Consider the following 27,853-nt stretch of genomic DNA (forward strand, 5'->3'; position numbering starts at 1 on the left):
TGCACTTTTCTGAATGCACATGCACACACACGTGATCGGCCCTCTGTATCCACAGGTTTCACATCCATGTATTCAGCCAACTGGGGATTGAAAACGGTATTTCCAATCCACGGCTGGGAAACCACAGGTGCTGAGGGCCAACTGTATGCATTCATTTGCCATTTTATGTAAGAGACTTGGGCATCTGCCAATTTTGGTATCTGCAGGAGGTCCTGGAACCAACTCCCCCATGGATACCAAGAGATAACTGTATTTTAATATTTTTTCCAAAATATTATAGGATCACTACTGCATTTCTTCATAATGAAAACTTTTTAGCTCGTACTGAGCCATAAGCAACACTTACTATCAAGCTACAAGTTAACTAAGCAAAAAATCTGAAATCAAGTTGTAAATTAACAAGTTGATTGTCTCCACGTATTCCTTTTAAAAACAGGTATTTATTGAAAAAAATCCATTCCAATTAATTCATTTGGTATAAGTTACCTGTTTTCCTCAGATCTGTCTCTTCCTATTAGAAAAAGCCTGACCAATAAAAGGTATTTTTTAAAAAGTTCAAAATACTGTAAAACCAAACTGTCACAAATGAGGCACTGCTGTAATGTATCACAGTTTCCATCTACTACTGAAATTGCAGATATGATTTAACAGCTGGGGCATAGTTTTGTATCAAAATAATCTACATTTATTTTACAACCCAGGTGTTAAGAACTGTGTGTGTGTGTGCGTGTTTTAAGTATGTGTAAGGATGAGAGATGCATAAGCCTTTATTTATAAAGATGTATTTTCCTTATTTTTTTTTCCTGCATGGACCTTATTTCAAAGTAATACTCAGACTAGTACAAGAATGAAGGAAAAATAGGAAAAGTTAAATCTATACTAAATCTAGAATTTTCAATTGCATTCATTAAAAAAACTTTAAAAAGATTAATATAGTTTCTTGGAGTCTTCAGGACATTTTAAAAATATTGCAATAAAAAACACACCATCATAAGCAAATGTATAATTTATTTTTGGAGAAAAATAATTAAAACTAAGGTTTTTCATTAAAGGGGAGAAATAACAATAGGAAATCATACCATGGTTACATGTTAATTACCACATTCTGTTCACTTTAGATGTGCTTAACATGTATTCACTGACGATATGAACTTTTGAGTTTTAAAAAATCACAAACTCCTGTCAACATAAATTCATAAATGTTGAAATAAATACCCTAGAAATAAGTAAAGTTTAAAAACTGAAGCCTTTGACAGTGTTTATAGATCAACCTAAATGTTAAGTACAAATAGTACAGCAAACAAATTGACATTACTACTAGTTTCCACTTAATTTCTTCATAATATGGCTGTCTGGTGCTGCATTCGTAAAGATACTTCCTACAACCACATGGGTACCCCAGAGATTATGACGAATCACTTTACAGCAGCCAAGATCATCAACAGAGAATCCTAAATGTCGATAGCGTTCATCTGTTTCAAAAAGAGTGTTGTTTGTATATGGTCCAAAAAACTGAGGGGAAAAAAAAAAGACGTATTTTCATTAGCCAAAAAGAAAATGGAGTAATAATTTCATGCAAACATAAACCCGTATTTTAATACTTGAAATATGTAAAGATTCAAATAAGGAATAAAAAGGTCATGTGAAAGGCTTCAACTGCTCTAACACCTCCTCTTTCCCCAAGAGCTATGCATTCTGGAAATGTGAAATGAATGATCCAGCAAATTTCATGTTATCTAGAACCAAATGCATAACATTGCACCAACTTTAAAGATGGAACAAACTTTAGACAATAATCTATGGTTCACCTTAATATTTTTAAGAAAAGGAAACTAAAGTCCAGAGTCGGTTCTTCATTTTTAGTTTATATCTTACTTGACTTTGAGAATAGTATATATTACTATCTTAAGATTCAAGACAAATTTACCACTATTTTTAAAAACAACACCACCACCACCACCAACAAAAACCCCCCCAGGATTTAAAATGTGACAATGCAGTTATTTTCAAAATATAACTTTATAAATATTAATTTCTAAAATGTTACTTTTCTAAATATTTCTTCTACTATCTGTATTTTCTTAATTCAAAAATATTTTTTCTTCCTTAAAGAAACTGTTGATAACTAATTTTCAACTAACAAACATCAAACACACTAATTCTATATAAATGAGTACAGAAATAACTTTTTATCATTTTTTAATTAAAAGAATTTAAAGTGATGGAGAAACTTAAGTGTGAGTGACAGAGGTCCCTCCAAGTTGTGAATGCAACAAACTCATAGAGGTACTTCTTTGGGTAAAATTGTGAGATTTTTAAAAAAGTCTTTAGTGATCTATTTTTACTAAAGTTAGAGTTATGAACTATAATACAAATCATTCCTACTTCAAATTTCATAATATAAGTCATTCCTACTTCAAATTACATCATCTGGCTTTTTAAACTTTGGATTTAATTACTCACTGCCAAACCAGATAATGGGTCAATAAAGTCAGCCCAATAGCCTTCGGCTCGCAGAGCGTAGCATATTTCCTTAGCACCACTGATGAACTGCATAGAAAAAGACAGAAATAATATGCTCAAGATACCACTGCTACAGATTTTTGTTTTAATAAATTTTTAAATAAATCTTTTGTTTCATATAGAGATCTTAACAAGATGAATAAAAAATTAAAACTCATAAATTAGACTGTAAAGTTAAGATTATTTTAATCATTTCAAAAGATTAATGGTTCAAATAACATTTTCATTTCTTTTGAAAAGTCTAAATTGTGTATTTTTTTCTTCTAAATTCTTTATTTTAGGAATCATTTCTAATCAGTACTGTGCTATTAATTCCTGAATTTAACATGAATTATAAGCTATAATTGTTATTTTGCAATACTATAGCAGTATCAGAAACAAGGTAAGAAAGAAAAAACAAAATATTCATAGTAAAAAGACATGAATTATTCATTAATTTGAATAAACATTTAAAAACATATACTTGTTTGTGTGTCCTTCAAAAACACATATATCTATTCTCCATTCACGGAGTCATGAAATACTTCTGAAAAGGCACACAGAAATAACAGGGTAAATGGATAGACGGAGTACAGGGCTGAATGGGATGCTTACTTTTCATTATATAACCCGTTTCTTTTGTGTAGCATATAATCATTACACACCATACACATGTATCACCTATTCAAAATCATGGTCTCACCATCCTAAATCTTATGGTGTCTTTATTAGCTTCATCAGAAGCCTAACCAGTGTAAAAGACAGTAACAAATATTACGACCAGATTAGGATGCTAAGAGACAGATCATAAATGTTTAAAAACACGGGGGCACAGTTCCCCTTCCAGCCATGACAGTAATAGGTATCAAACTTGTCACCTGCTGAAAACCATACAACTGACAAAAATATATGTGGCAACTGTTTTTAGACTCTGAACAACAGTGACAAAACCGTGATCTTTGTCAAAAGGGAAACAGATGAGGTGCTCCCTGTATTTTCCTGTTGTGTCTGGGGATACCTTCTTGTCAAAGGGCAAAGAAGTGGATTCCAAGCAAAAGGTGGTGTCACTGAACTGAGGAGGCAGAAAACAAGAATTATGGACTGCTGAAGTCTCTAGAATTTGTGGGGTAGGGTACTAGAGAAGAGAAAGGGGAGCCAACAGGACTTCCAGCAGTCTGCAGGGCGACTGACCCTGGTTTTATAGCCAAGAGATGAGCTGTGCAGGCACATGATGAGATTCTGCAAGGCCCAGCAGAAAGTGCCAGCTGAGAGCTGAACGGTGGTACTAGGGTTTGTGCAGTGCTAGAAAACATGGATTTCTGAGCATCTCTGACTTCAGCTGAGACTCTCAAAAGTCAAAGCCTGAGGAATGCAGCCATATCCTAAGTAAGGGGTTAGTAAGCTACAACCAGATGGGTAAATCCGGCTGCTGCCTGCTCGTATAATAAATACAGTATTCCCGGAACATGGCCATAACTATTCACCTATATACTGTCTATCATTGTTTTAACAATGCAAAGCAACTGTAGTTAGAGAGTAGTTGAAATGTGGCTTACCAAGCCTATCATATTTATTATCTGGCTCTTTACAGAAAAAGTGTGCTGACCCTTGCTGTAGAGGTACACAACTTAAGCTATCCTATTTTCTCTTAATATGTTCTTATAAACCAATGAAAACCAAGATAATACTGTATTTAGTTTATCGCCATACTTAATATTTATACTTATTGCTGTACTTACTTAATCCTTATAATTCCTAAAAGTAGGAAAACTACTAAATATGATCAAGATAAGTTATTAGAATATACATCAACTTCACGCAGAGATGTGCAATACACAAGAACTGTAAGGAGAGCAAAACAATACAATCAAATGTTTGTAAAGGTTAATTAAAAGAATCCCAAATTATTACAAAAAGTATTTCTCTCAAGATTTCTATTCATCAACGGCAAACAACTGACATCTGCTGGGAAAATACAGAATAGATTCAAACCATAAAACATAAAATACCCACTTGGAAAGTAAAATGTATGTCATTCTAAAATAATTACTAACATAGCTAATATAGAAAAATCTGGGTTTTTCCCCTCACAGAAAATAACATAACTCAGTCATTACAAAATTAAAAATCACAAGATAAAGCATGTTGCCATTTCAAAGCCCTGAAATTGGTTATAGAAAACTGACTACTATGTTAGTATCAGAAGAGGGTCAGAATCTTTAATTGATCAAAAATTAGAACCAGTAATGCAATGCACACATGAGAGCTTTCTAGTGATCAACAATAGTGACAATAAGTATGAATTTAGTAAATATTACCTTGCAATGTAAATAGAAAATATTTACTGAGTTAATGCCTATTTAAATTTCAACTCTCTAAATTCAGATTATCTATCAAATCAGAAACACTATCATCATGCCTCTCTGTAATTTCCTTGCTAACTAGCATGTAACTTGCTCGTGATTATTAACTGCATGAAATTTATTAGCAAAATTCTATGTGGGACTTTTAAGTACTATAAAGTCATCATCACGACATACCATTAAGTGTGTAAATTATATTTTTACAAATGAAAAGAACCACCATCCAATGCTAAAGAACATATAAAGTAACTCCTGACATCATGCTGCATAAAATTTACAGTTAGCTAAGATTCCTCAAGTGAACTATTCCTAACCTGTTGTACAGGCACAGGGATATTTCTTTCTGTCTTGTAGACAAAAATAACTGATATAACCCAACATCAAAATCTTAAAGAAATAATTATATAGTTTAGAAGTTTCAACTTTTTGTTATCTCTTATCATTTCTTAGGTTGTTAAAAATGAAAAGAAATGCTAATATCCAGGGCTACATAGGATGAGTGTATACACTTAGGCAATCTTTTTGGTGAGCAAATTGGCAGCATTTACCAAAATTTAAAACGATTATATCCTTTAATTCAGCAAGTCTCAATTTAGGAATCTATAAATATATGTGAAAGCATAAAGAATATATGTAAAAATATATTCACTGCCTTTAAAAGCAAAAGTTTGGTTTTCCATTTACAAATTACTATGGAAAATTTTAAGTAACTTAAAAAACTTATGTTTTGCCCAAGTAATGTAATACAATGCAGATTTTACAAAAAAAAGAAATATTATCTATGCGTAATATTATGGGAAGTTGTCAATACGTATCTTCAGGTTAAAAGCAAAAGACATGAAAAAATTGTGGGTATACAGTTTTTATGATTACTGTATTATACACATTGCCATTTACTCCTTGAAGAAGGCTGGTGTAATTTTTACTTTTTATGTGCTATGCTTTAAAGAGAGAGGAGAGGGAAGAAGGGAGGGAGGAAATGGAATGGAGAGACAGAGAGAGGAGAGAACAGAGATGGGTTTGAAAGAAACAAAAAGCTTCCTTTTTTGTAAAACAGACCTAAATTAAAAAAAAATTAGCAAAGTATTAAACAGAATGCTAGCTGTTCAAAATTGTGGCATTGCTATTCTTAGAAAAAGATTTAAGTTCTTTAGTATTGAAATAAGTTAGCAGAAAATAAAGGCTAGAAAAGACACTTCAACATTTTAAAACGTTGATTCATTCCTATTTAAATAAGATCATAAAATTAAATTGTCACCAACCGAAAGAATTACCTTTTCTAAGAGTACTTCTCTTTCATTTTCTACCTCCTCACTCCAAATAGTCATATCATTCTTAGTTTTCTGTGTTACAGTCAGAATCATTAGTTTGTTGGTGGTCACTTCTGGAAACAGCGACTGAAAATCTATAAATAAGAATAAAAATTCCAGGGAGGAAATAATTTGGTTTTTAAAAAGAGGAGTAGTGCACAAAAACACTGGTTTAGAAAAATGATTAAATTATTGTGGTGTCTAATTTGGTTTATAAATGCGTATTATTTTTGAAACGGATGACTTAAACTTGATTTTCATTCACTTCTGCTCTTGTTGAAGTATTACAGACAACGATTCTGAAAGGTTACATATTATTGGTCTTGTAATTTTCAAAAAAAGTTTATTATTAACACTTTTCTTATGATTACATATCAGCTCTTGAAAATATAGCTGTAACAACCATGCAGGACTGGAAAGACTTTAGGAAAAGTCACAGGAAAAAAGTTATTAAAAATTCTACTATTCCTATCTAATGACAACATGAGGTCAGATGGTAGGGGGCATTTGAATGCCTCTGTCTTGACCACACAATCATTTCCCTACAGAGAGTAAAATATTAAGTAAAACACAAAGCACTACAATTCCTATGGAGCGCACTATTGAACACATTAAAAAATTAGTGACATTATCTGATACACATTATTGTAAATATGCACATAAGCACAACATACCTCTTCGCAGCAATTCTGGACATGTTTGGATTACACACTCTACTTTGGCACTTTCAAAGTACATTTCTGCACTGTTAACTTCTTGTTCAACAGGTGCATCATTACCCTAAGGGAAAAAAGAAACATAAGTAAACAAAATCTGGAGTTCAAATACCTTGCCTATTATAAACTTGTCTTCCCTAGAAAGATTTTTTTTAGTATATGCGCAAACATTTCTCTGTGATGAATCCAGGATCTGAAAATTCTAAAAAAACAAAAACAAAAAAAACATGAATGTATAAATATACTGATATAATAGGACTCGAAATAAGTTGGCTAAGAAATGAAGTAAAATACAGTAATTATGTCATACAATGTTACCTTATAATATTTTGTGGTATCTATCTTTTCATTCAGTAATCTGTAAAATGGGGATAATTACACTAACTTACAAAATAAGATGACTAAATATACAGCCTCTCCTGTAGGAAGAGCTTCAAGGCTTTTATTCAACTGAAATTTACTGGGCACCTATTGTACATCAGATAGCATAACAAGAACAGGCACGACAGAGGTAAAATAATCCAGTCTTCACTATTGGGTATATTATAGCTAGTAGAAGAATAATAGCATGAACAAATAACTGTGATTCAATAGAAAATGTGTTAGAGAGTTATGAAGAAAATCTTGAAGCACTATAGATAGGGAAGAAATTTGCTTTGCTGGGAGAAGTCAGGAAAAGGTTGAAATCATATTTGAGCTACACATTAATTAATGTGTATGTCTGATAAATAAAAAATAGGTGGACTACAGGTTAGGAATTCAAAAGGAAAAACAATCCAGCAAGAAAACAACAGTACAAAAAAATTAAAAGTATGCTGTGAATGGGGTGCAGGGAAAGTAGGAAGTAGTGGGAGGTGAGGTGGGAAAGACAAGGATCACAACTGTGAAAAGCCATTTATGTCACATTAAGAAATTCTGACTTTATAAGCAATGAGGAATAACAAGAGAAGATATAAAAAGCTTATGCTAGTATTATTGTGGAGAGGTATGGAAATGAGGAGAAGCAGGTATAGACTAGTCAAAGCCAACTTATTAATCCCTTCCTGCTTTACATATACTTTCACATTTAATCTTCCTAATTTTGTGGGCCAGAGATTATTATTATCCCCATTTTATAAATAAAAGACAGAGGCTCAGAAAGTTATTTTTTTCAAGGTCACAAAATTAAGTAAATGGCAGAGCTAACCTTTGAACCTAGACTTATCCTATCTCCATAGTCCATCATACTACAATGCCTCTAGGAATCTAGGTAAGATAACGTAGCCCGGAACTCTCACAGTATTAGTAAAAACTGAAAAGGGCACAAATAATTAAAGAGCTACTTCAAAAGATAAAGCAAGGAGATTTCATTTCTGTTTATGGGGGTATGATGGAGGGAAGTGTTGAGGTTGGCAGTGTAATTTTTATCTTGGGACAGTGGGACAATAGCTAAGTTATTTATACCACTAATAAGGGAGTAAGGATGGGTTTTGAGAGAAAAAAGAACTAATTCAGTATTAGACATACAAAGTCTGAGGACTTGTGAGATATCCAGATAAAATGTTTGGCAGGCAGACAGAAATACAGAACCAGAAATGTCAGAAATAGAAATGTTAAGTTAGAAATTTTAAAAACACAACCTGTGGAAGAAAGCCAAGGGAGTAAGCAACCAGGAAATAATTTAAATGAAAAGATGAAGAACAGAAATGTATGGGAAATATTATGTGATTGACAGAGGAGCCAAGAAGCTGAGAAGGAATTAACTGAGATAAAAAGTCAGGGGATGTCTACTGTGTCCCAATTTCAGCTTATCTGATATAACTCATTACAACTGTAAGGCGTTGTTGCTTTTAATAGTATTTTGATTTGAAAAAAATAAAACTCAGCCTGAAATTCTGTAGAAATGTGAAAAACAGTAGATTCAGAGGCTTGACAGAAACTCTGAATTGCATGTAGCTTTCCACTTGATTGGGCAATGAAACAATACCAGTTTATAAAACTACTTTAAAAAGAACATCAGGAATTGTATTAAAAAAAATTTACAAGTTTTTCTTTTTAGACTACTGTATATGAAGAATTTCAGAGATCTCAAAATTATAAGTTTTTAAATGGCTAGAGCAGTATAAAATTGGTAGAAATTTGGCTCATATACAAATAATTACAATTTATAAAAGTGAAAAACAGGCAATCTAAATTTCCAGTAATAGTTAATGTAACATGGAAAAAAAACCACTGTATTCTGACATGTAAAATACTCACATTTTTGTCCAAATTTTTGAGAAAAAATAAGGGGTAGTACTAATTCTCTATCTATATAAATGTTTTTAATTCTTTTATTTATGCTAATGTATTAAAAGTACAACTCTAGAAAGCAATAATGATATCCATATACAAAATAATACCCAGCAATACAATAATCAGTTTTGTTTCTAAATATAAATAAATAACTGAATTAAAAAATTAAAATGACAGTTATTTTTCCTGAAAGTTTGGGCCAAAAATGTGGGTGCGCATTATATACAGGAGCACATTACACATGGCAAAATATGGTAAGTTTCCAGTAATATAGAAATAAATGAATTATATATAATTGATGAAAAAGGCAGATATCAAAAAAAATCTTTGAAGAATTATTTAATTACCTAAAAAAGGCTGTAATTTAAAGTAAAAAAAAAAAAATAGCAAACTATTTTTTAGTCCTGTGTATACAGGACAATGCCAACTTTAAAAAAATCTATGTTGTTTTTATATATATTGGAATTGAGTATTTTTCTTTACATCTCAGTGAAGGTGATATTTATAGTAATCAGAAATTAATATAGCATTAATAATTAGAAAAACAGAATATATAATCTTGACAATTTACCTGAAATTCATTCACATATTGTGCCATCACAAACTCGTGTCTTTCACTTGATAAAGGTTCTGCGAGAATGTCAGGTAAAGTTTTATGAACCTGGCTTTTCTTCTGTGACATGGTCCCATTGAGGTGACAATCAAAACCTATGTTCCCAGGAAGCTGGAATCTCTGATCCTGAGGCCCAAATGGTCCCATAACTTCATCAGGCCATATTGTTCGAGAGCCTGAAAAGAAACGAACAACAACAAAAAAAAGAATCATTTTCTCTCTAACAGTCAAGTGTACTGTCAGACTAAAAGAATAAATGCTCTTCTTAAAATCAGGTATTTTTTACCTAAATGATAGATTTTTGAAATTTGCTTTCCTGTGTTAATATAAACTAGCTTCAAGTTACTTCCTAAATAGTAATCAAAGCAACCAGCTGTCAGCTCCTAGGCAAGTCCATTAGGAGAAAGGTTTAATAAAATACTGCAATCCGTATTATATAATGCTTGATAGTCATTAAAAAAAATATAGTAAATCTTTTCTTTACTGACTGAACAAAATCCAAGACATATTACATTAAAAGAATAAGCTAAGCCAAAGAATAACATATATGACATTCATTTCAGAACTTAATGTTTGTTTTTAAATTCAGAAAGAAGGAAAAGATCTAAAAGGAAACATACCAAACTTAATAGGGGTTACCCTTGGGGAGGGGATGGAAGTGCTGTCACCTGGTAGCACGAAACAATGGGCTGGGAAAAACCCTGTTGGAGCCAACATGACATAGTGCCCCGTTCACCAGCCACATGAGTGAACATGGATTAAAAACTCACAGAAGATGAGACCACATTACTTTATTTACTTTTTAAAAATACCCTAATGTGAAAAATTAAAAAGGATCCAGAAAAGAATAAAGTAGAAAACCAAACAAAGAAATACTCAAGGGTAGATTTTTGTTTACGGAAAGGGACAACTGCTGAAGACACCAGCTGGCAATAAAAATATTTTTTAATATTCTGCCCAAACTGACTAAAAAGGGCCATGTCAACATGGTCGCTCCATCACTAGATCTGTCTCCATATCCCTCTTCTACACCTATAAAAAACATCGAACAATCATGAAACTCTTTCCTCCTGCACCGAGACATTGTCTCATAATTCTCAACCCAAACATTCTAGCCCGATGCTTCTCAAACTTTTAAGTATTTAAGAATCACTGGAGATCTTGTAAAAATTCAGATTCTGATGTAGACCGTCTGGAGTGGGGCTCAAGATCCTTCATTTCTAGCAAGTTCCCACATGACATTGATGCTATTAGTCTGAAGACGGTCGTGAGCTGTAAGGCTGACGGACACTAACGATTGACTGGAGTCAGTTCACCACATAAAACCTACTTCCTATTTTTGAACAAGATGGGTTTTAAAGACTGTCCAGAAATAACAGTCTCTTAAAGAAATAAATATCCCATGTTAACTGTGAATTTGAGCATAATTTCATGTTGACTGGTAATTTAGGTTTTCTCTTCCAGGAATAGTCTGTTCATATAATTTTTTAAATTTTTGTTTGGTTTTCTACTAGGTTGTCTTTTTCCTATTGGTCTATAAAGTTTTTTAAAAATATATATTCAGCATACAAACTCTTCATATATTCTGAATGACAAATCTTTCATTTATGATACATATATGTTTAGCCTTCAGTGAGTAGTAAGAGATGGTGTTATAAAACTAAGGCAAGAAAACCAGGGAAGGCTTTGCATGTCCAAGTAAACTTACATTACATGGTATGTAATGTGTCACAAGGAAAAAAGATGGTATGCCCAACTCCTTTGGGATACATTAGGTTAAGTTCCTAAGAGCTCTCCTTTAATATTTTAGTGTGCATTATACACCTCCAAGATAGGACTGTGACATATAACAGTTCTCAAATTTACCTAATCACGTAACTTAATTTTTTGTTTTTTAGACCTTGAAAAATTTTCATAGCTTGGGGACTGTCTGGGAACTGCTATTGAAAGTAGTGGGAGATAACTAAGGCTTATCACGGAATTAACAAAATTAACATGTTTTAGAATGATTAATATAATAGTGGTGTGCAAGATGGATTAGAAGAAGCAGACTTTGTAGACAGTGGTAAGTTACTGATTCAATAAACATATATAAAAAGTGCCAACTATATTTTAGAAATTCAGCAAAGAATAGCAATAGTAGTAACAGTTCAATAGGATTAAAATATTTGTTCCAGGGAAGACTGTATATGTTTGAAGATAAAAAGAAACTAAAGTTTAAGAAAGTAAGTTTTAGAAACCAATATTCATTCTACGTTTTTTTTAATGCTGTAGCTTTCTGATACAAATATTTAGGCAGAGCTCTTGAGTCTATGTTCAATGGGATGAACTCAACTTTAGAAAATCTGTAAGACCCCAAGTAGAAATACAGAAAACACAACTCAAAATGTTTTGGAAAAATTATAAGTAAAGCAATAACTTTTACTTACATATATCAGGAGGTGCAGTGGCCACATGAGATTCATCAGAACCTGAAGATCCGGCAGTTGAAAAGGCTTTGGGATTGACAACCCTTTTAACTAAAGAATAAAATCCTGGGAGATAGGAAACCAATCTGGCTCTGTTACAGAGCACCTAAAAATGACACAAAATTTTAAATTATTTTTTCTGGATATAAACATTACACTTACACCCAGACAACCTCTGGCAAATCGTCACATTGCAATTTATCTTTTAAAACCAGTATTTATTTTATTACTGAGAACCTACCATATGACAAGCATTATGCATATTTATAATTTAAAAAATAAGCACAAATATAAAAACAAAAAAACAAGCAATAAGTTACTTTGGAAAAAAGTATATGGCTTTTCCAATGAAGGCCAGAATTAAGAGTACCACACTAGAGAGAATGGGAACCTCTAAAAATTGCGCAATGTAGCAACACTGAAAAGATAGTCCAAATAATAAGATTCTTCTATTCTCAAAACATGAAACTGTCAAAACCTTTCCTAGGATCAAAACCTGTTTATTTTGTAACTCTTCTCTTATTGCTATAAATTGTGTGAATTATCTCCCATGCCATCTTTGCTCTTGGTTTTAAGGTAATGTCTACTTTCTTTCATTTTAGCGCACACCTACGTGGTACAGTTTCTGCTCCGAAGGTCATTTTCTAGACTCTGAAACGTTCCAATGAGTGACTGTGTAAATGCATAAACTTTTAGCAAAATACCTGTGTGACAATAATTTAATGCAGGGGTTGGGGAAACTATAGTGAAAAACAGTCTGCTGCTTTATTGTAACACAGTCACACCCATTTATTTATGTACTGTCTATGGCTACTTTCACACCATAGTGAGAGTTAAGTAGTTGCACAAACACTCTACGGCCCATAAAGCCTCAACTATTTACTACCTAGCCCTTTACATTTAAAAAAAAAAAAAGCCAACTTTTACTTCAGTGGAAAAATGTAAGAACATATGTCATATTATCTGTAAAATGCTGAAGATGCAAATAATTAAGAAATCCTTGCAAGAGCAGAAAAAATGTTTCAGGGAGGATATACTAGGTTTTATAGAAATAGTAGAAATTTGCTGGGAAAAGTGACATTTCAATGAGTGACTTGCAGAAACAAAGGTATGAACCCACACAGGTATATTCAAAGAGTGACAACTCAGTGAGGGAGGGTATAAGGGAGTGCAGTTAAAAACAATCTTGGAAGTTAACCTGCAGGCTTTACAAGTTAGACAAAAAGAAAAAAAAAAAAGATTTTATATTTGACACAAACTGTAAAGGTCCTGTAACATTAGGATAATAAATTAGAATTTTATTCTGTAGACAGGGAATGGAGTAAACTGATGAAAATACGGGATATTTTTAGGAAAGTACCATTAAGGGCAGCATAGAGAATAGACTAGAATGGGGTTAGAGAGGTAGTATGAAAACTAGTTACCAGGATGTTGAAATAGTCTAGCCATTTGATACTTTAGAATGAATCATTCTTTTTCCCCTTTCAGATACTATTGTGAAATTCAGTCTATCTGTTACCTCTTACCATAAGTACAAGAGGACATCCTAACTGGTATTACTCTCTGATATAGTTTGTTACTAATTTTACCCTCCCTTCCCTTGCTCCACTCTTTAGTCACATAAAAATATCTAACATTTTCCATATTTCTCTGCCTTCTTTTAGACTGACAAAAGATTTATTTTCTGCTAAAATGCCCCTTTCCCCTTAACATTCTTAAATATTCCAAATCTTTCTTAAAGATCTGGAATAGAATCTTCTCCATGTGCCTCCCAAGTGCAAGGTGTGTCTCTAGAGCATTCTGCCCACCTGAAAATGTAAGCACCCTCCCTTGGGTCTCTACCCAACCTGCCCACGGAGACAAAAATGGCAATTATTAGGCTTTTTACCTATTAGACAAACTCAGACTTTTAAGTGTTTCTCTAATACTATAAATTTACCTTTACAATTGAGGACATTTAACAGACTGAATATACCCCGGGATCTAAAAAGCAATTTAAAATTTTAAATTTCAAAAATTTATGAGCAAAGCTTCAAAATAATAACAGGCTCAGTAAGAGATTAACTGAAAGGGGCAATATTAAATAATTACAAGTGTTAGTTACTATGGGCCAGATCCTGTGCTAAGTGCTTTACATGTACTGTTTTACTTAATTTTCACAACACATCTATATACCATTATTTACATTATTTTAAGTATGATTATTAAAAAGTTATGTGATCCTGCACATTCACATTGCTTCACAAGGAAAAACAAATGAAAAAGAAGATTGTCTAAATTATTTTAGAAATTGCCCAACATTATTAACAATTATTTTACCCTCTAAGTACCAAGGCCACTAGATTCTATTTTGATTTTTCTTGACGGTAAAACTTTTAACAAAAGTTATATAATAAATTGTGAGTTTTGTTCCTAGCCTAAGAAAATCTAGTCACCAAATTTCATTTTATTGGCAAAATAAACCAGTAAAAAATTTAATTTGTCCACTGAAAGGGACAGCTGATGACAGTACTAGTTTGTTTCAGACTTTTACCCTTTAACCTGTATGATTCTCAGATCATCTACTGTGGAATGGAAGTGTTTTGTGCAAACCTGACATTTTACGACACTGGATCAGCTGGTAAATATAATAATTAAAAGTTGCAGCCAATAAAACAGCCCCAAAAATTAAAAGACAGTTTATTTTAGTTTGAGGAGAAGTATGTATTTTATACATGACTAACTTCAAGCAAACCCAGGACTCTAGACCGGGGAAGATGACAGTCTATTGAAGTTTAACTTGGTCTCTACCAAAGACTGAAATCTGGTCATCTATAAAACACATCCATATGTATCCACAGACATTTTTGTGTGGTCCACAGTGCTACAAGAAACTTTAATTGGATATAAAATTGAGAAATGGTGAGATTTCATGCAAAAGGTCCAGAATTTTTGGCTGTCCTCAAACATCTAGAAGCACTAGACTGACATTCTCAAAAGGCATTAATTAGCAACAAATCACTGTAGGTAAGGAAAGGCTGCTCCCTTTATATGAGCAATGGACATTTCCGTGTGTCAAAATCCCCACCATGGTGTCTTAATTTAACCTGTCTAGCCACTGACGCGTGGACAGTTATGATCCTTGCTATGTATGCTAACTAAATTGAAGACGCACATATCTGCATATTTCATTACTCTCATCAATTCAGCATTTACAATGCATATAAACATACATTTTTTAAAGTATATTTGAATATTAAAATTAAATTTTACTTTATATGACCTTCTTTCTAATAATAAGAGAATTTATAAAGTACCTTTAAATTATTTCCCTTATTGAACTAATTTATAAAGCCAGGTCAAATATTAGCCTTCTATTCTAATTAATGTCTTTCCTTTGAGAGTACCACATGCTTCTTTACAACGTTCCCTTTCTATGGATATGGCCAGGTAAAAATTCACCTTAAAATGTGGCAAGACCAGTGGTCTACTTTTATAACCTGTCCCTACAGTCACATCATTAGACTCTTACTTAACAGATGAGGTTCAATTACAGAAATATTATACTATCCTGGGCAACTGCTGCCATACTAATCTTCCTAACACACAGCTCTAACTAAATCACCATGATTTAAATAAAGTCTAAAATACTGAGTTTGGAATTCAAGGCTATTACTTGATCAGAATTCCAAAAGCCAAAGTTATTTCCCAGTAAATTCATTCACATACCTCATGCTCAGGAAAACAACACTGGCTTCTTGATTTGTGGAAGAGGGGTGTCTCTGAATATTCCTCCTGTTCTTCCCACCTAAAACTTAGATTATCTAAATCCCATTCGTCTTTCAAAACTCAAATTAAATTCTTCTTAGATTAAGTGATCCCAAGTGCCTATTTTCCCCTCTCCACAAAGCTGAATTTGCAATGTACAAATTCAGTCTGTAGTTTTTAAAAAAAAATTACTTCCTACTTTTATTGCAGCTGTTTTCACTTATGTTTTATGTCCCCTACTATGCAATCTCCTTATCTAGGATGTCTCTGGTTAATCACTGGAAAGTACAGCCAATAAACATCTCTGGCCTATGTCAATAATATCTCTTCCTCTTGTTTTGTAGGATTTGGAAAGTTATTTGCTATACAAAAACTGCTACAAAACCTCCAGTTTAGCTAACAAAAATAAAAAAGGCTTAAAAATATTCTAAATATTTACTGAAGTGATGTCTTTTTAAAAATATTGATGCTGGCTCTGAATGTAGTTCTGAAAAAATGTGTAGAAATAAATACACATCTATTAAAAAGAATGTGTTCAAACTACCTTCAAAGCATACCAACATTAATTTTGCACCCCTTGCTTCCCTTGACATTTTTGATAACATTAACGCAGAAATTTTCAACCCTTTTTCATCTCATAGTACACATGAACTAATTATTAAAATTCTGAGGCACGCCAAAAAAAATAGTTTTGCTGATCTCGCTAAAAAAAGATAGGTATAATTTTTCTTGCTTCACACCAGACAGCTATTGTTGTGTTAGCTGCTCTTTTTTTTTTTTTTAACTTGACAGTCTACGGGAAAAGGGGTCACTGCCCCTGACTTAATAGTCATATTGCATGTTTTAAAAATTCTTCCGACACACCTGTTGAAAATCGCTGCACTAAGTCTAAACAAGAACAACATGCCACCAATACCATCACAAACCCGTCCCTCCAACATTTCCTAACAAGTTCCCAAACTAGTATTTTACTATACTGCCTCTTAAGAGACTAATTTACTCACATTTGCCATTTCTAGAGGAGAGGGCAGACGCAAAATATCTTCGCTTTCGTAGTTCCGCCTGGAAAAAGACAAAACAAACAAGCTGGTGGCGGATTAAGCTTTAACAACAGCCGCTCGGGGAACGTCTGCTATCTCCTTCTTGTGTCCCTCGATTACGACAGGACCGAAGTCCAAGCTCTGGTCATAAGCCAAGGAGGCCAGAACTCGCCCCTAGCCCTACAGGCACAAAGCCCTACCCAGGGGCGGCCGAGCAGCTCCGAGATCCGGGTGTGAGCCCGCTGAAAACAACTCGGACTAGATCCGGGCGGGGAATGGGGAGCAGCGGCGAGGACAAAGTCCTGAGGGTCGAGGCAGGTATTTTTAACACAAGTCAGGGCCGCCTGACAACAGCTACAAACAAAGGTTCGAGTTGAAGGGAAGAGTGAGGAAGTGAAAAGAGCCTGAAGCCAGTGACAGGATGACTGGGGACAGAGACTCGGTCCTGCGGGAATGGAGGCAATATCGGGAGCTGTAGCCCGAAGGTGGGAGAACTTGGAGGGGCTATCGCGGGCGGGAACCGTCCATACCAGTCACCACCACCGCCTCCAGTTGTCCAAGAACCTGACTCTCCCCACCTTGATAATGGCGACGGCCACGGCGCCGGCGGTAGCGCCTACGCGGGCAGTGACCAGGCTGAACAAGTTGCTTCCGAGAGTATCGATGGGAAGGATCGTCGATCCGAAGATGCGCAAGCGCACAGCAGGTCCACGAAGAGCCTATCTTCCGTCGGATAGTCCCCAGTCAATAACGTGGGAGGAGAGAAGGTGGAGCGAGGGTGACTTCGGAGAACGATTCAGAGAGCTCCTGGTCTGGGTTAGGTGGTCCTCTCATTCCATTCATTAATTTTCTGATCCTTTTCATAGATTGCCCTCACCCCCAAGATTTTCTTACTGCCCCCAGAAAGTACGGTCTTGTATTCTTTTTATCTTAGTTTATTATTCATGACTCACTGTTTTTGAGTATAGGGCACTTTTGTTTTTCTTTATGTACCAGCCCTTAAAAGGCTCAATTATAAATAGTATATAACTTTTATTTATCAATTTTATTTTTTTAAATTAACTGAAGTCATATTTTATTTATACTTATATTTTTACTTGGGTAATATTGGACAAGTTACTTCGTCTCTTCATGCTTTTAGTTTCCTTCTAAAACAGGAATATTAACAGTGCCCAACTCATAGGCTGGCTGTGGAGATTAAATCAGTTATATACCTAATACAGTAATATATAACTAACATAGTAATATGTAAGCATGCACGCTCACGCATGCACACACACACAGCCACAAAGCACAGAGTTTGCAAGTCAAAGAGGGCCTCTGAAAAGAACCACTGATTTCAGTGCTGAAGTTACTTATGACTCATGACTTTTTCATGCCTCTTGATTACATGATTTCTCTTTTGACTTGGCTTACTTGCCCAGATTATATAACAAGATTTCTGGTTCAATGACGATTGCAAACTTTTTGAGATCTGGAACCACATGCATTCATATTTGCCGTATCTGTTACAAATGGGAGTTAAAAGGAATCAATGAGCAACGGTGTGGCAGGCCGCTGTCGGGGTAACTTCATAGCAGAGGCAATGCTTGAACTGTGTCTTGAAAGATGAGTAGGTATTTGCCTAATTGGCAAGAAAAGATGTAGAGGGGTGAGGACATTTCAGACCAAGAAAGCAGTGTAAACAGGCATATGGAATCTAAAACACAATGGGTGGTTGGAGAAACTCAAAAGTAATCAAGAGATTAAGTTGGAGGTTGGCAGGGGCCAGATCGTAGTCAGCCGACAGTGCTAAATTAGATGTAATCCCCGAAGCACCAAGAAGCAACTGGGCAGATTAAGCAGAGTCCTGGCATTATCAGATTTGTGTCTTGGGAAAATCTTCTGGCTACAGTGTTAAGAGGAGAGGTTGGAAGGGTGTGGGACAGGAATTTGGTCAACCGGATAGAAAACTATTGCTGTGTCCATGAGAAAGAACATGAGAGCCTGAACTAAGGGCAGGAGAATGTTAAAGAATTAACACAATGTAGCTACTCATAGGTTGCAGATGAGGAAAAGGGGACAAGTTAAAGATGATCCTAAATTTTTGACTTTGGACAATTGGTGAATGGAGTTGCTTTTGCTACGATTGGGAATCTAGTAATATTAATATTTGTGAAATGTATGCTATGTGGTGACACTTGGGTATGGATTTTCCTATTATCTATTTTAATTCTCATAATAATTCAGGAAATGGAAGTATTATTATCCTCATGTTAAATATGAAAAAATTAAAACACAGAGAGTTTAAGTATATTATTGAAGTTTCCAGGACTGGATTTAAATATAGGTTTATTAAGTTCAAAAAGGGTGTTCTCTTTCCCACAGGTTCTTTGTCCAGGGAGGAGAACAGGTTTTAGGAGAAAGATAATGACTTTGGTTGGGATATCTTGACTTTTAAGGTGCCTGAGGGGCGTTCATGTGAGTTATCAATATCAGTTGAAAGTAGTCCTATTTCTCCGGAAAGTGCTTTATGTGGGAGGTGTATTTGAGGGTCATTGACAATAGTTAAAGCTAAGAAACCTCTTTACCTGAAGTACAACATTGGGCTTTATGGGAGGGGAAGAAGGCCTATAAAATTCCATAAGATATATGCAAATTTTTGTATATTTATAAGTGGGTCCATTTTTTCCCCCTAGGAAGAAGGTGCATAGCTCCTTCAGATTCTTAAAGGAGTTCCTGACTCTGAAAAGATCAAGAAGCCCTAGTGTAGGGTATAAAAGAAAAAGGGTAAACATCAGAACACTATGGAATATTAGTTAAGGGGATAACAGAAGAAAGGCTAGCATTGGAGATTGGGAAGTTCCAGTCTGATGATGGTAGGGAATCAGGAAAGAGAGGAGTGTTGTAGACAGCAAGATGATAATTGCTCAATATTATTAGACACTACAAAAAGGTCTTCCTGAGAACCACGGAACAGTCCATTGTGCTTGATTAATAGGGTAACGGTGTCTTTGCCAGAGGACTTTCAGTGGAGTAGGGTGGGGTAGGGCAGAATTTTCTTTACTGTGGGTACTGAAAGGCCAAAACATGAACCTTTTGAGGACAGAGACTGTTTACTGTATTTCCAGGATGTCACTGTGTTCCTGCCACAAAGAGGCAATCACTAAATATTTGTTGAAAGTTGAACAGGCAAAGAAATGGTGACAATTAACAATAAGCTACCATTAGGAACAGCCACTTTTCATTGTTCTATTACCAGGCTCCATACTTAACATCTGCCAACCCAACAACTTGCCTGGGAAAGCAGCAGTGCCTACATTGCCTAAATGAAGAAACTGAGACTCAGATATGCTGAGAAGACTGCCTGATGCCATTCAACCACATGAAGTGATGGCTGTGAGGTTCAGACTTGGATTTATGTGGCTCCCAAATCTCTACTCCTTCCACAACAATAAAGCTAAGGAGAAGAGGGAGCTGAGTAGCTGTCCTTCGACTATTATGTAGATTCCCCCTTATCTACTCGCTTTCTTTTTTTCATTTTCTCTTGGATTGTTCTTATTCTTCAGAGACAAAGCAGGGCCATCACAGAACTACAAAGATTGATGCAAGTACCAGATTCTGAGATTATTCAAGGACCAATATGTAATCCTTGGGGCTTCCTTTCTCATCTCACTTTCACAGCTGCCCGCAGTAACGCTTTTTGATAAACACGTGACTTCCTTCTTATTCTAGAAAACAGTAGTTCTCAAGAACAAAGGATGCATACTGAAGCACAGAATGGAATATATAGTCATCACTAAGTGCTCACAAAGACTCTGGTTTGCTGCTAGCTCTTTTGGTAAAGACAATAGAGTTATATATCAAAAGTGACAAGATGGAATATTTTCTGCTCAACCAAGCACATCTAAAGCACATTAGAAGTTTGGAGAGAATATTCTGTGTTATAAGAAAGGTTGAATGGAACTATTATTACCTTGTTGCAAGGAATTATATGTAAAAGAAGGATATCGTAGAAATTTTAAAAAGGGTATAGATAAAAGAAAAAGCATGTGAACATTTCGTTTTTGTTCTTCGACTTGGTCACAGAACTCAACTGTTGAGAACCGTCTTTTTAAATTGCCTGTATCAGTGATGTGACAGTTCTTTAGTATTTGATCTTAAGGTAGGCCTGTGTTTTGGTCATTTCTAGAAAAGTCAAGATTTTTCTGGGAAGACTGTATAGGTTCTAGCCATGCATGGCTAGAGGGCAACACGTGGAAGTTATAGAAAGTGAATGTAATATGTTTCTGACCTCCTTTTCGGTCTCTCACTGTGTAATTTTGGGACTGGAAAGAAGGAAAAGGTGCATTTCCAAACTGAAACAATCCTAAGCCACTCAGATGTTGGCGTTATGAACAGCTTGATGCATTTCTGACACAACCCAGTCTTCTCACTGATATTTATGCAGCAAAGAATACTATTAAAATGTATAGACTATATAGAGGAGATAATAGAAGAGGAGCTCTCAGTTTAATATTTTGATTTTTAGTTTGTGATTCATAAGTCTAAGGATTTTAATTGTGATATTAGATATGACACTGCCCTTCTCTCTTTCTTCATCATTACAATGGAGGCAACGATAGTATATCTCTTCATTGTATAAAATAATCGATGTAAAGAATTTAACTCAGTGCATGGCACTTAGCAAGTGCACAATAAATGTTAGCTGTCATCTTCATAATCATCAAGAGCATCATCGTCATCATCATTATTGAAATCTGTTCTTGTAGGGAGGTGATGATGCCGTAAGGAGCTTTGGTTCCCGCATACATGCCCAGTGCTTATGGGGTGATACCACCCTGGGCCCTCCTGTCTCTTTGGTACCAGGAAATAGTTTGGTTTATAAAGGAACAGGAATGGGTTTAGGCAGGACTTTCATAGGATGTCAGCCTGCTTTGTCCTGAGCTACTTCTTTTGAGGTGGCTGTGACTATCTTTCAGGACGCTTGTAGACAAAGCAGAGAACAGGGATGAGGGGAAGATTTAAACAAAACCATTGTAAACACTGAGTGAGAAACATCCGTAAGTCACATTTTGTAAACTAAGGATTCAGGCTGTGGTGATCCAGCTACATAAAGAAGTGGAAATGCTTAGGTTTTAAATGGGGGTATAAAGCTACCCAGGAGCTTGGAAGAAATGCAGAATCTCTGGCTCCCTCCCCAAACTGCTGCCCCCAGAATCTGTACTTTAACAAGATCACTGTGATTCATATGCACAATGAAGTTCTCTTGAATGAGATTGATCAGGAGATGGAAAAAGGATGGTGGCTTTGGACTCACATAATGCCATCACGCAGGAGTATAGCGTCTGAATCTATGAGGGGCTTAAGAAGCTGCATTTTAAGAAACTGTTCGGGGGATTTTTATGAACCCTTGAGTTTGAGGACTGCAGGGAGACTGTGAAAACGCTGGGAACAAGTGCAATACACACTGTGAACACCAGCTGTCACTATTATACAACTTAAAAAGACCCTGGTATTTAACAACCAAAGAATTATTACAAGAACATTTTCAAAATTTGAAATGTAAAGATCTAGGGAAAATGAACTCTTAAGTTAAACAGATGTAGATTATCCTGTGATTTTTAAAGACCTGGAAGAGAGGCAAATGGCTCACAAAGGGTAGCGGGTGGAGATTTAGAAACTTTGGATACATATGAATAAGCCGGTATCAGAAGAATAATGTCTTACTGTGCCTGAGGATATAAAATGAATGTTTTGTTGTTTGAAAAACCAAACTGGACTCTACAGTCTAAAAGTATGCAAGGCAGCTCAGCAGCTCTTTCTCAGAATATCTTTTTTCCTGGCTTTATCTCGTGATATTAGTTTTATACTGGGTGTGCCAGATACTTAATTTTCATCTGTAGGTCAGGGATTGAAAGTCTTGTGTAATGGCTATATGAACTTTTTTTTTTTAATTTGTAAACACTGCACCATACTGAGATACAGATTCAAGTTATGGCTTTCTTGTCCAAGTGGATCACCGTGAGAATTTAACATCTGTGAGCCTGAGAAGAGGCATAAAAATACCCACATAAGAGTTGTCATGAAGAGGGTCCAGGTAATACAGGGTGGGGCAAAAGTAGGTTTATGATTGTGAGTACGCAAAACACAGTTTATCCTTGTATTACTATCTATTAATTATTGTATTAACATATATGACAGGCTTTATGAATTTTGAAATATTAAATATATGCAAAGTATTATTTGAATGTTTCCAGTATGGGGCTTTGCTTTGATACTGCTCTTTGCAACCCCACCAAAACACCATTTCCATAAAAAAATGAATCCCTTTCTTCTGGGATCCTAGTTGTTTTACCCAACTAGCTCTTTTGTTCCCCTGAAGGTAGGGTTGCCTGTAAAAAACAGGACATTCAGTTAAACTTGAGTTTTGTATAAACAAGGAGTAATTTTTTATCATGTCTTAAATATTGCTTGGCACTCTGGCAAATCTAACTCCAAGACAAACTAAAAAAGCTGTTGCAAGTTCATGCTTGTAAACCCCAACCTCATCTAGTTGCTCAAATCTTCTATTTTATCTCATATGGAAAAAGTTTGACTCCAAGACAGTAGGTCTCAAAATGCTTTGACAGAATTTTCCCTATCTGAAAGCATGCATCTTCAAAAATTTTACACTTCCTGTCTAGAAATGGCTTGCATGGGCTTATATTCTAAAGATTGCTTGGAAGAAAATAGGGACTCTTGGGTAATTAATCCTGGGAATTATTTTTATTCTGTTAGGTTCTGTTATTAGGTTGATTTTTAATTATTTATTTACATTTCTTTCTTTCTCCCACTGTGTCATTGTGGGATTTGAAGGAGGGAAATGGTGACTCTACAGAAGGAAGCAATTCTAAAGCCACTCAAATGTTAGTGCTATGAACCATTTTGAATGGTTGCCGGCCAGGTCCCCAGTTGTGGGTGTGTGAGAGGCAACCTACTGAAGTATCTCTCACACATTGATATTTCTCTCCCTTTCTTTCTCCCTCCTTTCCTCAATTTCTAAAAGTAAATAAATAAAATCTTTAAAAAAGGTAAAGAGAGAGTCCACATTCCAATAAAAGAGGAGAGAAGGGAGAAGGAATGGTGGGAGTCAGATGTATGTTAAGTGTTGAGAAAAAGTTATCCTGGGGGAGTTTGCTGGAAAATCCACAAAATGGGAATTTAACTAGAATAAAATAAATTCATACTTTCACTGTCTTGGGTATGCTCTGAAGTAGAATGAGAAATCATACTTGGGATTCTGAGGTAGTAAACAACAGGAAGCTCTTGAAGAGTGACTGTAGAAGTGTCACCTTTGGGCTCAGCTAATGTTAACATACACCTGCCTCTGGACACTAGGTGGCGATATATGGCCATATGACGATTTCAGAATTCGTGGTGGATACTAAATTAGTGGCGGAAGAATTGTGAGATGAGTTTTTGTTTCCTGCTGTTAACACAGAGCCCTTCAATTTATGGTAGAATGTTTCTTTTCAGTTGTGATCTTATGAAACTTCAATAGGGACAGGAACTGTGTCAAATCCATCTCTGGGGATTTCCTTTTTTTTCTTCCATTCTAGGATTGATTACTTCACACTTCTGCCAAGTACTTAATTAGTCTCATCAGGCATCCAAACTTGATACCTATGTCAAATTTAGATACGGAGATGGTGAAGCTGTTTAATTGGTATTTGAGGCCATTAGAGGGAGCCAAGAGAGGAGAGTGACATTGCTTTGAGGTGATCTGAGCCATGAATGAGGGTAAGGCTATATACCGGGGCTGTGTGTTCCTATCACTATGAACATTTGCTAGTCTGCTGACAAAATGCAGTGGGAATACTGCCTGGACATGCCAGAGGCACAGTGTTCTAACATTTGAGCAGAGCAGGTGCTTCACCAGCCCACAGGAGTATCCATCAATATACTACTTCTTCTTTAGTGTATGGTTCCTATTTTCTATATGGTGTGATGATGTTTGATGGCACCAGAGATGCATGTTTATTAATTGCTTAAAGAAGCTTTTGTTTTAGAAAAATCAACAAACTCTTGGATCAAGTACATTTTTCTTTATTTTAATTTTTATTGCTATTTCTGAGTTCTGAGGGAATTACCTGCATATTAAATGATCACTGAAACCCTTTCTTTATTGTTTTGGGAATTCTCTGCATTATTTGTATTTGTGCCCTTTCTTCTCCCTAAGTAAGACAGAATGATTTAGTCAGAATTTAGGGATGAAACATTGATTCTGTTTTCTTGATGAAAATCTAGGATTCTAGTTAATTTTCCTGCCCCAATTTCTACCTACCTTTAGCTAAACCGACTATATTTATTTCCGCCGGAGTCTTTCTCATCCTGTCCTCAACGACTGGTATGCCTCTTCTCCCTTCTCTCCTTACGTAGAAATACTACTCGGTTTTTCAAAATTCAGCTGCAAGGCATCTCCTTCATGAAAGTATCTCTGGGTAATTCACACTCACCTCCTGTTTCCTGAAGTCATTGTATAATATTACACAGGTTCGCTCACAATTATCACCCAGCCTCAGCTGCTTTCTAATTGGTTGTACACATGCACGTGTACACACACATGCAGATGCACACACACCTGACTAGACAACGAACTCTTGGAGGGTGAGAGCTGCACCTTAATAACATCTAGCAGTATGGGACATATACATAATGAAGAGACAGCCATCTTTTGTCCATCTCTGTGATTTCAGAGCCCAAAACACAGTAGGTATTTAATAAATGCCTGTTGAAATAGCTGAAGAATTAATTTAAACGACTCTGCCGTCATACTTGATCTCTGATATTAGACTGTGACATCAAGTGTAAAAAACTTGGTAGTCATCAAGCACAGAGCTTACTAGAACTAGCTGAAACCTTATCTCTTCCATGATAAATTAATTCCCAAGGCTAGGCACAATCCTGATTTCTCCTCCTGATTCTGAATTACTAAATTATCTTATCATTACCTACCCTTACCATTGAGTAAGTGTCTAAGGTTTATAGCTATAGAATGGCATTAATAATAGTGTCTACCTATTATTAATGTTATGATGATTAAATGGCTTTAGATATATCTATAAAGTACTTAAAACTTTTACTGGCATATAATAAGTGATTGGTTGATGTTATTATTATTGATATGAGTATAAGATTGTGCATTATTTTCTATGGATAGAGCCAGTCATATGAACTATTCTTTGTTCCTTTTTCCTGTTCCCTTTTGTTTTATTGAGATTGATGATTTTTTACAATTATATTTTATTTACATTGTTTTGTTTTTTATTAGTTTCTCTTGGGTTGATGGTATGTAACATTAACTTATCACAGTCTGCCATCAAATCATATTATACCTTTTAAAAAAATTTTTTATTGTTCAAATACATTTGTCTCCATTTTCCCGCCACCACTTTCCCCTTCCCTACACACTCCCACTTCCCTCAATATTATACCTTTTTATTTGTAGTATAAAAACCTTACAACAATATAGAATATATCTGCCTCTTTATCCTTTGCGCTTTTGTTGTCTGTATTTTACTTACACATATGGTGTAAATTCCAAAATACACTGTTGCTATTTTTTCTTTAAAGTCAATTATATTTTGAAAATAGTTTTAAAAAATGAGAAAATTATCTTTAATATTTTCCCACATTTTTATCATTTCTAGCTTTCCTTAGTCCTCTGAAGGTTTAACTTTCCATCTGGTATTTTTTTTAGTTCTTTCTAAGAAACTTCCTTCAACATTGTTGGAGTGCAGATCTGTTGGCAGTGAATTCTCTTAGTTTGTTCATTTGGGAATGCATATTTATTTATTATTTTTGAAAGATATTTTCCCCTGGTAAAGAGCTGTAGGTAGATAGTTTTTATTTATATTTCAATATATTTGATTTGCATAGTTTCTGATGAACAGTTTGCTGTCATCCTCTTCTTTATTGCTCTGTTTATGCGCCGCGATGCATCTTATTTTCCTAGATGATTTTAAGATTTTCTTTTTATCATCAGTTTTCAGCAATTTGATTATGTTGTGTTTTGACATATTGTACCCTCCTGAGGATTCTGCTTGGTGCTCTCTTCATTCCCACCCTGCCGCCCCCGACACACACAGTTTGCCTGGTGGGAAGACGAACTATTCCTAGCCTTTTGGGAGCCACAGGGGTTTTCCGACTAGTTCTTTGTTCTTTCCACAGCCTTGGGCCACTTCTTTTCATGCATGATCAGGTAAGTAGCTCGCCAAAGTCTCAGGCAGACCCCAGTGCAGACCTCTGTGGTTTATTCTTTGTACAGCTCCTTCCTTTGCGGTATCGTGCTCCACAAAATCTGTCTTTCTTGGTTTACCCAAATTAGTTTACCTCAGCCTGGGGAGACTGCTTGACTCTGTGTTGTTCTCTCAAAGCTGCCTCTGCGGAGTAAGCTGGTACATTGAGGTTCCATTGTCTGTTTTTGTTCTCTCAGAAGTCACAATCTTACAACACCTCTTTTCTAAGTCATTGTTTTTTATATTTTGCCTCATTTTCTAGTTGTTTATAATATGGATGATGATGGTGGTAGTGCTAAATCCATCCTTTTTTTTTTTTTTTTACTCCATTTTGGCTTGAAGCAAAATTGTCTGTGGATATACTGATGGAGTTTGAAGGTGATTCTTACTTCCTAACATACTGGTACTAAATACCAAATGCATATCTCAGAGTTTATGACAGAAGACAATAGCCAGTAAATTAATGATAAGACCAGAGCCCGTATGACTAGTACAATGATTCCCAAGCAATGAAAAATAAAAGCATCACAAAGATCTTCTGAATTAGAAAGTTCTTTAAAC

At 35.2% G+C, this 27,853-nt stretch overlaps 1 protein-coding gene across 3 annotated transcripts; it reads right to left on the reverse strand.

The window, feature by feature from the left end:
• Window positions 1–991: 991 nt before the first annotated feature.
• On the reverse strand, window positions 992–17,691 carry MMADHC (metabolism of cobalamin associated D). Of its 3 annotated transcripts, none has more exons than XM_054562317.1 (8): window positions 17,612–17,691; window positions 16,998–17,055; window positions 12,208–12,352; window positions 9,737–9,954; window positions 6,850–6,955; window positions 6,140–6,270; window positions 2,464–2,550; window positions 992–1,512 (listed from the first exon to the last, which is right to left on the reverse strand). In XM_054562317.1, the coding sequence occupies exons 2-8, from the start codon at window positions 17,004–17,006 to the stop codon at window positions 1,318–1,320; spliced, it is 891 nt and encodes a 296-aa protein (XP_054418292.1). In that variant the 5' UTR covers window positions 17,007–17,055; window positions 17,612–17,691; the 3' UTR covers window positions 992–1,317. The 3 variants fall into 3 exon arrangements, with proteins under 3 accessions (XP_054418292.1, XP_054418291.1, XP_054418293.1); XM_054562316.1 differs by having other exon boundaries at window positions 17,564–17,674; XM_054562318.1 differs by lacking the exon at window positions 17,612–17,691 and adding an exon at window positions 17,234–17,496.
• Window positions 17,692–27,853: the final 10,162 nt, after the last annotated feature.

The sequence above is a fragment of the Pteronotus mesoamericanus genome, unplaced genomic scaffold (genome assembly GCF_021234165.1).
Source record: "Pteronotus mesoamericanus isolate MK-2021 breed Mesoamerican mustached bat unplaced genomic scaffold, CSHL_Meso_final scaffold_651, whole genome shotgun sequence".
In the NCBI taxonomy this organism is placed as follows: Eukaryota; Metazoa; Chordata; class Mammalia; order Chiroptera; family Mormoopidae; genus Pteronotus; species Pteronotus mesoamericanus.